General features: G+C 40.1%; 1 protein-coding gene across 13 annotated transcripts in view; it reads right to left on the reverse strand.

The window, feature by feature from the left end:
• The window catches only part of Lrrc7 (leucine rich repeat containing 7), a 501,827-nt gene that overhangs the window by 240,348 nt on the left and 247,515 nt on the right, over positions 1-13,964 (reverse strand). For all 13 annotated transcript variants that reach the window (XM_063281188.1, XM_063281182.1, XM_063281185.1 and 10 more), the window contains one exon: positions 519-597. In XM_063281188.1, coding sequence (XP_063137258.1) covers positions 519-597 — 79 coding nt within the window. The remainder of the gene's footprint in view (positions 1-518; positions 598-13,964) is intronic.

A 13,964-nucleotide genomic window follows, 5' to 3' on the forward strand; every position in this document is an offset into this window, starting at 1 on the left:
TTACCATTCACATTTCCCCATCCACTGCACCTTTAGGCTTTTCCCTATACTCTTGATGTTATCTCTGGGACCTAGCACTTCTTTTTTGTGGTCAGACCCATTTTATTTTTTGATGGGGAAACTCAAATATTAAAGCATTCTTTGGCACCTTTAAACCTTCCAATAGTTTTCAACTTCCACTGGGTCCTGCATGCTAATTTCTTCCCATGACTGCAACCAATAACCATTTCCTTGATTTTGACTCTCATCCATGGAATACTGCTGAGAATTACAGAAAACCAATGCCATGGTTGCTCAAAGTAATGCTATATTGTGCCAGTTGTGTCTTTGTTCACATTCATGGTACTTTTAATTATTTTAATGAAACTCTGAGATCTTGGTAGTTTTCCTATTATTCTCTTAACCATGGCAATTGATGTTACATCGAAAACTACTATCATAGAAGTTCCATCTAGGTACACTATGTCAATGGAAATAGAAATAAAAATATAAGTAAAAATTGAATCATTTATACTCACTTAGAAATGGGATTGACACTGGCTTCAATAATGGTTAAACACTTACAGCACTTTATGTTTTCTGGAAATTCTTGTACACCTAAAAGGTTGAAAAGAAGAGAGTGGTATGAATTCATGAAGATATCCCAGCAAAGCATGTTGAAGCTCTGGCTCCTACAGTGGAAATACACAATTAAAACCCCAAGTTTGGATCTAGACTCCATGTAGGGCAAACATTCGTGTAACGAAGATAACAAAATATAATAAAGCCACACGAAAGAGAGGCATAAACATAATATTCCTAATAAAATCAAATGTTAAATAATGCTTTAGGATAGTAGAGCTGGAAGTCGCATATGAAGATAAGGATAGATAAAATTGTATTTGGATCTTTTCTAACTCTCAGGAATGAAAATAAAAGCAGCTTAATGATAATATTTGTTGCAAAGAGTTTGACTGTAAAAACAGCATCACACATCCAATGTTTCAAACTCCATTTTGCAGGTGAGATCATGAAATTGTATGAGCTCTCCTCTAAGAATATCCCAAGGCCTGTTCTGAGAAACTCTGGGCATTTTTTTGTGTTTAGGCTGGTTTCAGAGTTAGGCTGAACTCGCCTTGTAATAGAAGAAAGTTCTTATTAGAGCTTTCTCTGGTCACTAATTATATAGGAGCATTGAGTTTTATAGGCAAAATGGCATGTTTGGTTTTAAAATTGGGCAGTTTTATTATTCACAAATAGCAAACGGCATTAACCAACATTTATACTCCAAATGAGGACACTATGTTGATAAGTCTCCAATGTACTCATTTCAGTGAATGTACCACAAAGTCTAACTTGATTGTGTTCACAAAATTAATGACAAAAGCAAACATCAGCCCTGCATTCTGAATTCAAGTCCTCTTAGAAATGAAACTTTTATATCACAGAATTAATCAAAAGTGTGTCAACAAATTATTAATTACTTGAAGAATTTAAAATGCTTTCTTGAGTGCAAAGATCCCAGAATCACATACATGAGGTGTGATGATACCTGCCTGCAATCCCAGCAAACTTCTGAGGTGGTGACAGGAAGGCTTGGTTACATAGTAATTCAAGGCTAGCTAGGTCTACCTTAGCCCTGGCTCAAAAGAAAATAAAAGGCCTTGCTCTAAATGCTTAATTATTTGAGAAGCAACCTTTGTTACTGATTTATTCTTTGTACATATTTTGCTTCTGGTGTTTCATTTGACCATCATGCTTGTTTGTTCTTCTACTAGGGAACAGGATGTATAAGGGAATAAAGACATCTGAGACAAATAAATTTATCATTTCTACCTGGCAAAAAGCAGGGGTGGAGGGAGGTCAGAGTGTCATGGATTTCAGATTAGGAGGTTTAATTTCTTCCTTTTACTTTTGCTTTCCTGTCTGAAGCAGACAGGATAATTCAAATAAAGTCATATCATATTATCAGGCACAGGTATGCACACACACACACACACACACACACACACACATACACACACACACACACACACACGTTTGCATGGGTTCATTCACCATTAAGCCAGAGATTCATACTATATGTGTTCTCCAATCTTTCTCCATCTTGTTTTTGAGTCAGCATTTTCCATTGAACCTGAAAGTCACCTATTTGACCAGATCTTAGGTATCCTCCTGTCTCCACCCCATCAGTGCTGGAAACATAGCATGACATCATACCTAAAATTTTAAGAGGATGATGGGGAACTGAACTCAGGGTTTGACAATTATTTCATTTTTCCAGCCCCTTACAGAGGCTCTTAAGTTTGTAGTTAAAATGGCTTTCAGCTTTCTCTAATGATAAAGGTTTATGGAGTAAAAAAGGATACAAAAGGAGTGTCATTAAAATCTGTCTTTAACTTTAAACTATATCTCCAAATATGAAAAGGCATATTTCTTTCTGTACAGAGCTTAGGTGTGGAACCCAAATATAGTAAGATTCTCATCCCATTACTAAACTCTGAACTTTACAACATAGAGCATAGATTCCCAAGCCTGTAAAGAGATACCACTCAGAGGATCCTAAACTGAGATTTCTGTGACATAAAAGTTATCTTTCTATCTCACTTTCCTGATGTTTGCTTTGTTTTAAGTTTTGCATGTCCCATCTAATTTCTTACCCAAACCCAGGTCTAAATACCATCCATATAGAGAAATTTAAATTCTAGCATTTGCAGGAGGATTTATTTAACTACTTTAAGCCCCTAACATCTTACTGCCTATTGTTAGCTTGTGTTACATCTAAAATTAAATGAGTGTAGAAAAAAAATAACAACAGGAAAAAAGCCAACAAAACAAAACACTACCATGCATGATTATGAGTTAAAGAACTTGATACTTTTCTTTTAATATATCTTTAGTTCTTAAAGAGGGTCCTCCATCATCCAACAGGATTTCTTGAGTACTTATTCTGTTGGGAAGTGCTGAACTTTGAGGAGACAGTTTGGAAAAGATAGGGAATTCTTTTAATTTGTGGAGCTTATATTTTGTTAGGTGAATACACACAATAAACACAATAATGTTTTATCAATGAGAAGTATCACAAAAATAACAGTTGAATATTAGATAAATGGAATGATAGAGAGTTAAGGATGACCCCAGAATGTTTGGCTGGATGGCTCAAGAGATGGAATGACTTTTTGCTCTGATGGGAACATGGTATAGAAACTAAATTTTAGTGGGCATCTTTAACTACTGGTTGAAACTCAGTAAGAGAAGCCAGGATGGTCTTTGCTTATAAACTTAAAGTTTAAGAGAGAAGAGCAGATAGCTGTCTCCTGAGAGGCTCAGCCACAGCATGTCAAATACAGAGGTGTGTGAACAGCAAGCTGTTGAACTGAGAATGGGGTTCCCGTTGGAGGAATTAGAGAAGGGATTGAAGGAGCTGAAGGGGCTTGCAACTCCATAAAAACAACAATGCCAACCAACCAGAGCTCCCAGGGACCAAACCACTACCCAAAGACTACACATGGACAGACTCATGGCTTCAGCATATGTAGCAAAGGATGGCCTTGTTGGGCACCAATGGGAGGAGAAGCCCTTGGTCCTGCCAAGGCTGGAACCCCCAGTGCAGGGAAATGTCAGGGGTTGGGTGGGAAGAGGAGGTGGTTGGGGAGGGGGATCACCCTTATGGAAGAAGGGGAGGGGGATGGGATAAGGGGCTTATGGCCAGAAAACCAGAAAAGGGAATAACATTTGAAATGTAAATAAAAAATATCCAATAAAGACACACACACACACAGAGAGAGAGAGAGAGAGAGAGAGAGAGACAGAGAGACAGAGAGAGAGACAGAGAGAGAGACAGAGAGAGAGAGACAGAGAGAGAGACAGAGACAGACAGAGAGACAGACAGAGGCAGAAAGAGACAGAGACAGAGACAGAGAAGAGTAGACAAACTTAAGAATTGTCCATTCAGGTCTAGAGAAGTGGCTCAGCAATTTAAAAGCACACTCATGCAACCTAAGTTCAATTCCAATTATTCATATCAGACAACTCACAAACATCTGTACCTCTGATTCCAGGAGAATCTGTCTCCTTGTCTCTGTAGGCATCTATACTCATATGTATATACCCACAAAGAGACACAGACACAGACAGACACAGACATAGAGACAGACACAAAACACAGATACAGACCCAGATACAGACACACAGACACAAATAGACACACACACAGACACACAAAGACACACATAGACACAAACACATGTATATGTATTGACACAAAGATACACACACTCACAAACACACACATATATATATACATGGAAATAAAATAAAATAAAAAGAAATGAGAATTTAGTTATATAAATAATATTTAAACTACGAAACAGTATCAGCACTGATGGAATCAGTATACAAGATAATGAAGATGATAAGAATTCAGCTGTGATGCCTTCCACAATGAGGAAGAGTTAACACAGGAGACCAAACAAGAGGTTTAGTAAGATGTTGGGACAAAATGAAAGCATTGAAACTTAGAATTCAAATGGAGAAGAGTGTTCAGGTTGAGAGATAAGATGAACTAATTCAGATGATGTTGATAGTTCATCAAAAGAGAACCATGAATGGCTAGTGTACTTAGTAAGGTAAAAAGCCACTATGATCTTGAAGCAACCAATGGATGTAATGAAGATTAAAGAATGGGGTTTGGCAGAGCTTCCAGGGACTAAGCCACTACCCATAGATTATACATGGACTGACCTGGGCCCCAACCTCATAGGTAGCAATGAATAGCCTAGTAAGAGGACCAGTGGAAGGGGAAGCCCTTGGTCCTGCTAAGACTGAACCCCCAGTGAACGTGATTGTTGGGGGGAGGGCGGTAATGGGGGGAGGATGGGGAGGGGAACACCCATATAGAAGGGGAGGGGGAGGGGCTAGGGGGATGTTGGCCAGGAAACCGGGAAAGGGAATAACATTAGAAATGTAGATAGGGGACACCGCCGGAACCTGAAGGAAACAGACCGGATAAACAGTTCTCTGCACCCAAATCCCGTGGGAGGGAGAGCTAAACCCTCAGAGAGGCAGACACGCCTGGGAAACCAGAAGAGACTGCACTCTGCATACACATCTCGGACACCAGAGGAAAACACCAAACGCCATCTGGAACCCTGGTGCACTGAAGCTCCCGGAAACGGCGGCACAGATCTTCCTGGTTGCTGCTGCCGCGGAGAGCTCTTGGGCAGCACCCCGCGAGCAAACTTGAGCCTGGGGACCACAGGTAAGACCAACTTTTCTGCTGCAAGAGACCTGTCTGGTGATCTCGGGACACACAGAGGCAGAATTCCTCTAGGACCGGGCACTTCCTGTGTTTACCGGAAGTCCCACACCCGCGGATCCCGGCCCGCAGCAGCTCTCTGCTCCCAGACACCTTGGGAGAGAGACCCGACCACCTGGTCAGGTGGGCACTCCTGAGGCTGCAGAGCGGAAGAGACCACCAACACTGCCCACCCCTGCCCACATCCCTGGCCCAAGAGGAAACTGTATAAGGCCTCTGGGTTCCCGTGGGGGAGGGCCCAGGAGCGGCAGGACCGCTGCCTCTGAGACACCGCCGGAACCTGAAGGAAACAGACCGGATAAACAGTTCTCTGCACCCAAATCCCGTGGGAGGGAGAGCTAAACCCTCAGAGAGGCAGACACGCCTGGGAAACCAGAAGAGACTGCACTCTGCATACACATCTCGGACACCAGAGGAAAACACCAAACGCCATCTGGAACCCTGGTGCACTGAAGCTCCCGGAAACGGCGGCACACATCTTCCTGGTTGCTGCTGCCGCAGAGAGCTCTTGGGCAGCACCCCGCGAGCAAACTTGAGCCTCGGACCACAGGTAAGACCAACTTTTCTGCTGCAAGTGACCTGTCTGGTGAACTAAAGACACAGGCCCACAGGAACAGTTGAAGACCTGTAGAGAGGAAAAACTACACGCCCGAAAGCAGAACACTCTGTCGCCATAACAGGCTGAAAGAAAACAGGAAAACAGGTCTACAGCACTCCTGACACACAGGCTTATAGGGCAGTCTAGCCACTGTCAGAAATAGCAGAACAAAGTAACACTAGAGATAATCTGATGGCGAGAGGCAAGCACAGGAACCCAAGCAACAGAAACCAAGACTACATGGCACCATCGGAGCCCAATTCTCCCACCAAAACAAACATGGAATATCCAAACACACCAGAAAAGCAAGATCTAGTTTCAAAATCATATTTGATCATGATGCTGGAGGACTTCAAGAAAGACGTGAAGAACTCCCTTAGAGAACAAGTAGAAGCCTACAGAGAGGAATCACAAAAATGCCTGAAAGAATTCCAGGAAAACATAATTAAACAAGTAGAAGCCCATAGAGAGGAGTCACAAAAATCCCTGAAAGAATTCCAGGAAATCATAAATAAACAAGTAGAAGCCCATAGAGAGGAGTCACAAAAATCCCTGAAAGAATTCCAGGAAAACACAATCAAACAGTTGAAGGAATTAAAAATGGAAATAGAAGCAATCAAGAAAGAACACATGGAAACAACCCTGGATATAGAAAACCAAAAGAAGAGACAAGGAGCTGTAGATACAAGCTTTACCAACAGAATACAGGAGATGGAAGAGAGAATCTCAGGAGCAGAAGATTCCATAGAAATCATTGACTCAACTGTCAAAGATAATGTAAAGCGGAAAAAGCTACTGGTCCAAAACATACAGGAAATCCAGGACTCAATGAGAAGATCAAACCTAAGGATAATAGGTAGAGAAGAGAGTGAAGACTCCCAGCTCAAAGGACCAGTAAATATCTTCAACAAAATCATAGAAGAAAACTTCCCTAACCTAAAAAAAGAGATACCCATAGGCATACAAGAAGCCTACAGAACTCCAAATAGATTGGACCAGAAAAGAAACACCTCCCGTCACATAATAGTCAAAACACCAAACGCACAAATTAAGAAAGAATATTAAAAGCAGTAAGGGAAAAAGGTCAAGTAACATATAAAGGCAGACCTATCAGAATCACACCAGACTTTTCGCCAGAAACTACGAAGGCCAGAAGATCCTGGACAGATGTCATACAGACCCTAAGAGAACACAAATGCCAGCCCAGGTTACTGTATCCTGCAAAACTCTCAATTCACATAGATGGAGAAACCAAGATATTCCATGACAAAACCAAATTTACACAATATCTTTCTACAAATCCAGCACTACAAAGGATAATAAATGGTAAAGCCCAACATAAGGAGGCAAGCTATACCCTAGAAGAAGCAAGAAACTAATCGTCTTGGCAACAAAACAAAGAGAAGAAAAGCACACAAACATAACCTCACATCCAAATATGAATACGACAGGAAGCAATAATCACAATTCCTTAATATCTCTCAATGTCAATGGCCTCAACTCCCCAATAAAGAGATATAGATTAACAAACGGGATATGCAACAAGGACCCTGCATTCTGCTGCCTACAGGAAACACACTTCAGAGACAAAGACAGACACTACCTCAGAGTGAAAGGCTGGAAAACAACTTTCCAAGCAAATGGTCGGAAGAAGCAAGCTGGAGTTGCCATTCTAATATCAGATAAAATCAATTTTCAACTAAAAGTCATCAAAAAAGATAAGGAAGGACACTTCATATTCATCAAAGGAAAAATCAACCAAGATGAACTCTCAATCCTAAATATCTATGCCCCAAATACAAGGGCACCTACATACGTAAAAGAAACCTTACTAAAACACACATTGCACCTCATACAATAATAGTGGGAGATTTCAACACCCCACTCTCATCAATGGACAGATCATGGAAACAGAAATTAAACAGAGACTTAGACAGACTAAGAGAAGTCATGAGCCAAATGGACTTAACGGATATTTATAGAACATTCTATCCCAAAGCAAAAGGATATACCTTCTTCTCAGCTCCTCATGGTACTTTCTCCAAAATTGACCATATAATTGGTCAAAAAACGGGCCTCAACAGGTACAGAAAGATAGAAATAATCCCACGCATGCTATCGGACCACCACGGCCTAAAACTGGTCTTCAATAACAATAAGGGAAGAATGCCCACATATACGTGGAAATTGAACAATGCTCTACTCAATGATAACCTGGTCAAGGAAGAAATAAAGAAAGAAATTAAAGACTTTTTAGAATTTAATGAAAATGAAGGTACAACATACCCAAACTTATGGGACACAATGAAAGCTGTGCTAAGACGAAAACTCATAATGCTGAGTGCCTGCAGAAAGAAACAGGAAAGAGCATATGTCAGCAGCTTGACAGCACACCTAAAAGCTCTAGAACAAAAAGAAGCAAATACACCCAGGAGGAGTAGAAGGCAGGAAATAATCAAACTCAGAGCTGAAATCAACCAAGTAGAAACAAAAAGGACCATAGAAAGAATCAACAGAACCAAAAGTTGGTTCTTTGAGAAAATCAACAAGATAGATAAACTCTTAGCCAGACTAATGAGAGGACACAGAGAGTGTGTCCAAATTAACAAAATCAGAAATGAAAAGGGAGACATGACTACAGAATCAGAGTAAATTCAAAAAATCATCAGATCCTACTACAAATGTCTATATTCAACAAAACTTGAAAATCTTCAGGAAATGGACAATTTCCTAGACAGATACCAGGTACCGAAGTTAAATCAGGAACAGATAAACCAGTTAAACAACCCCATAACTCCTAAGGAAATAGAAGCAGTCATTAAAGGTCTCCCAACCAAAAAGAGCCCAGGTCCAGATGGGTTTAGTGCAGAATTCTATCGGACCTTAATAGAAGACCTCATACCAATATTATCCAAACTATTCCACAAAATTGAAACAGATGGAGCACTACCAAATTCCTTCTATGAAGCCACAATTACTCTTATACCTAAACCACACAAAGACCCAACAAAGAAAGAGAATTTCAGACCAATTTCTGTTATGAATATCGACGGAAAAATACTCAATAAAATTCTGGCAAACCGAATTCAAGAGCACATCAAAACAATCATCCACCATGATCAAGTATGCTTCATACCAGGCATGCAGGGATGGTTTAACATACGGAAAACCATTAACGTGATCCATTATATAAACAAACTGAAAGAACAAAACCACATGATCATTTCATTAGATGCTGAGAGAACATTTGACAAAATTCAACACTCCTTCATGATAAAAGTCCTGGAAAGAATAGGAATTCAAGGACCATACCTAAACATAGTAAAAGCCATATACAGCAAACCAGTTGCTAACATTAAACTAAATGGAGAGAAACTTGAAGCAATCCCACTAAAATCAGGGACTAGACAAGGCTGCCCACTCTCTCCCTACTTATTCAATATAGTTCTTGAAGTTCTAGCCAGAGCAATCAGACAACAAAAGGAGGTCAAGGGGATACAGATCGGAAAAGAAGAAGTCAAAATATCAGTATTTGCAGATGATATGATAGTATATTTAAGTGATCCCAAAAGTTCCGCCAGAGAACTACTAAAGCTGATAAACAACTTCAGCAAAGTGGCTGGGTATAAAATTAACTCAAATAAATCAGTAGCCCTCCTCTACACAAAAGAGAAACAAGCCGAGAAAGAAATTAGGGAAACGACACCCTTCATAATAGACCCAAATAATATAAAGTACCTCGGTGTGACTTTAACCAAGCAAGTAAAAGATCTGTACAATAAGAACTTCAAGACATTGAAGAAAGAAATTGAAGAAGACCTTAGAAGATGGAAAGATCTCCCATGCTCATGGATTGGCAGGATCAATATAGTAAAAATGGCCATTTTACCAAAAGCGATCTACAGATTCAATGCAATCCCCATCAAAATACAAATCCAATTCTTCAAAGAGTTAGACAGAACAATTTGCAAATTCATCTGGAATAACAAAAAACCCAGGATAGCTAAAACTATCCTCAACAATAAAAGGACTTCAGGGGGAATCACTATCCCTGAACTCAAGCAGTATTACAGAGCAATAGTGATAAAAACTGCACGGTATTGGTACAGAGACAGACAGATAGACCAATGGAATAGAATTGAAGACCCAGAAATGAACCCACACACCTATGGTCACTTGATTTTTGACAAAGGAGCCAAAACCGTCCAATGGAAAAAAGATAGCATTTTCAGCAAATGGTGCGGCTTCAACTGGAGGACAATAGGTAGAAGAATGCAGATCGATCCATGCTTATCACCCTGTACAAAGCTTAAGTCCAAGTGGATCAAGGACCTCCACATCAAACCAGATACACTCAAACTAATAGAAGAAAAACTAGGGAAGCATCTGGAACACATGGGCACTGGAAAAAATTTCCTGAACAAAACACCAATGGCTTATGCTCTAAGATCAAGAATCAACAAATGGGATCTCATAAAACTGCAAAGCTTTTGTAAGGCAAAGGACACTGTGGTTAGGACAATACCGCAACCAATAGATTGGGAAAAGATCTTTACCAATCCTACAACAGATATATCCAAAATATCCAAAGTATACAAAGAACTCAAGAAGTTAGACCGCAGGGAGACAAATAACCCTATTAAAAATGGGGTTCAGAGCTAAACAAACAATTCACAGCTGAGGAATGCCGAATGGCTGAGAAACACCTAAAGAAATGTTCAACATCTTTAGTCATAAGGGAAATGCAAATCAAAACAACCCTGAGATTTCACCTCACACCAGTGAGAATGGCTAAGATCAAAAACTCAGGTGACAGCAGATGCTGGCGAGGATGTGGAGAAAGAGGAACACTCCTCCATTGTTGGTGGGATTGCAGACTGGTAAAACCATTCTGGAAATCAGTCTGGAGGTTCCTCAGGAAATTGGACATTGAACTGCCTGAGGATCCAGCTATACCTCTTTTGGGCATATACCCAAAAGATGCCCCAACATATAAAAAAGACACGTGCTCCACTATGTTCATCTCAGCCTTATTTATAATAGCCAGAAGCTGGAAAGAACCCAGATGCCCTTCAACAGAGGAATGGATACAGAAAATGTGGTACATCTACACAATGGAATATTACTCAGCTATCAAAAACAACGGCTTCATGAAATTCATAGGCAAATGGTTGGAACTGGAAAATATCATTCTGAGTGAGCTAACCCAATCACAGAAAGACATACATGGTATGCATTCATTGATAAGTGGCTATTAGCCCAAATGCTTGAATTACCCTAGATGCCTATAACAAATGAAACTCAAGACGGATGATCAAAATGTGAATGTTTCACGTCTTCTTTAAAAGGGGAACAAGAATACCCTTGGCAGGGAAGAGCGAGGCAAAGATTAAAACAGAGACTGAAGGAACACCCATTAAGAGCCTGCCCCACATGTGGCCCATACATATACAGCCACCCAATTAGACAAGATGGATGAAGCAAAGAAGTGCAGACCGACAGGAACCGGATGTAGATCGCTCCTGAGAGACACAGCCAGAATACAGCAAATACAGAGGCGAATGCCAGCAGCAAACCACTGAAGTGAGAATAGAACCCCCGTTGAAGGAATCAGAGAAAGAACTGGAAGAGCTTGAAGGGGCTCGAGACCCCATATGTACAACAATGCCAAGCAACCAGAGCTTCCAGGGACTAAGCCACTACCTAAAGACTATACATGGACTGACCCTGGACTCTGACCACATAGGTAGCAATGAATATCCTAGTAAGAGCACCAGTGGAAGGGGAAGCCCTGGGTCCTGCTAAGACTGAACCCCCAGTGAACTAGATGTTGGGGGGAGGGCGGCAATGGGGGGAGGGTTGCGAGGGGAACACCCATAAGGAAGGGGAGGGGGGAGGGGGATTTTTGCCCGGAAACCGGGAAAGGGAATAACACTTGAAATGTATATAAGAAATACTCAAGTTAATAAAAAAAAAGTCTATAGTTGGTATTATATTAAATGTGGAAAAGCACAAATTATTTCTCTTAGGATTAGGAACAAGAGAAGGGTATTCCATTATTACCATTCTTATTCAATAAGGAACTAGAAATCTTAGTCAGGGGTAAAAATTTGTTATAATAAAAACAGTATAAAATATTGCTAAAGAAAAGAAATGTAAATAGGAAATACTCAAGTTAATAATGAAAAATCGGAAAAAAATAAAAATAAAAAAAAAGAATGGGGTTTGGCTTAAAAGTGGACAGAGAGCGTCCATGTAGATAATACAGATAATACAGAAATAATCTGTCTAAATTCATAGTTGTGAGGGAGACAGGTGGGAGAAAATAGCAGGAGGCTTTTGTGCTTTTACTTTAGGTCTGAACAAATACTACAGAGTCAGGAAAGCTGCTGTGATGGCCTGGGGGTAGGCAAGAGAGCATGATCCAGCTGTGGGGAGACAGTTGGAGACCAGCAAGGGTGACTTTCCTGGACCAACTTGCAGCAATCAGGCAGTATATGGCAGAGGCTGGGTGGAGGAAGAAAGTATCTCCTGAAAGGTTCAGATTTCTCAGTGGTGTATGTGCAGCCCAGATGAACATGGAGATGGCAAGCTACAGGTCTGGAGCTGGAGGATAGAGGATATGTGATCATCCTCACACTGGGGAGAATTAAATGATTGGTGATGAGCAAAAGGCTACACTTCAGATTGTGATCACGAATTCTGTAATACCAATGCATGTGACTGGCTCTCCACACCTTCCATTCAGTAATAAGCAGAAAACTGAATTCGACCAGGCTGTAGTTTTGCTGAACTATAGGCAGTGAGTAGAGACAGAGTGTTAAGAAGGTCTACAGAAGAACATAATGGTACCTAACCACAGAAGTTGAATGACAGAAAGAGGAAAGAAAAATTTCAAGACTGGCTAGGATGTGGCATAGGAGAAGACAGTGTTATTAGGGACTGGTACATTTGACAGGGTTAAAGATGGCAGGAGCTAGTAGTGAAAGATCTAGAAAGACCATGATATAGTCAGACACTGGGATTCATTCATGTTCGTTTCCTAGGTTATACCCATAAAAACATGACAACTTAGCAAGTGCTCGTTAAATTGCCTATAAATTATATTTCACATCAGGAGTTTGAAGCATTGAACTGAAATATATTTCAGACATGGAAGGAAACACTTGATTTTGGTGTGGAGGATATATATTTTTAATTACCTATATTAAGATGAAAGGATAATTGTCTCTTTTCAAACAAACAGAATACAACAGATTTTATAAATGTCAAATTTAAATGATTTAGTGTCCCTTCAAATTTATAAGACATGTTTCTTATAAATTTTTACACAAATGAATGTACATAATTATGGAGGTGTATATTGAATGATTATGTTTCTGAATTACACACAAACATGCCAAATAATTAACTATGTGGTACAAGTGCTAAATGCTAGGAAAAACTACAGTGATGTAGCTTATATAATAAAACAACAGAAACACAGCTACTAAAACATTTTCATCTACATTTTAATTGTTGCCAGTCCTTGAAATTGTAGATTTTTATTCTTAGGAGAACACAGGCATGTTATTTGTGTGCTGAACAAGTTGTATTAGACTCGGAGGAGTAAAAAATGAACTGTATAGAGAAAGATGTTATATGTACTTTATTTCATTCTGAAGAAATTTAAATAAAGTATCATCCTGGATGGTCAGAATGTGGAGAAAGAACACTCCCCCATTGCTGGTAGGATCGCAGACTGGTACATCCATTCTGGAAATCAGTCTGGAGGTTCCTCAGAAAATTGGACATTGCACTACCTGAGGACCCAGCTACACCTCTCTTGGGCATATACCCGAAAGATGCTCCAACATATAAAAAAGACACATGCTCCACTATGCTCATCGCAGCCTTATTTATAATAGCCAGAAAATGGAAAGAACCCAGATGCCCTTCAACAGAGGAATGGACACAGAAAATGTGGTACATCTACACAATGGAATACTACTCAGCTATCAAAAACAATGACTTTATGAAATTCATAGGCAAATGGATCGAACTGGAAAATATCATCTTGAGTGAGGTAAC

Source organism: Rattus norvegicus, chromosome 2 (genome assembly GCF_036323735.1).
Source record: "Rattus norvegicus strain BN/NHsdMcwi chromosome 2, GRCr8, whole genome shotgun sequence".
Taxonomy (NCBI): Eukaryota; Metazoa; Chordata; class Mammalia; order Rodentia; family Muridae; genus Rattus; species Rattus norvegicus.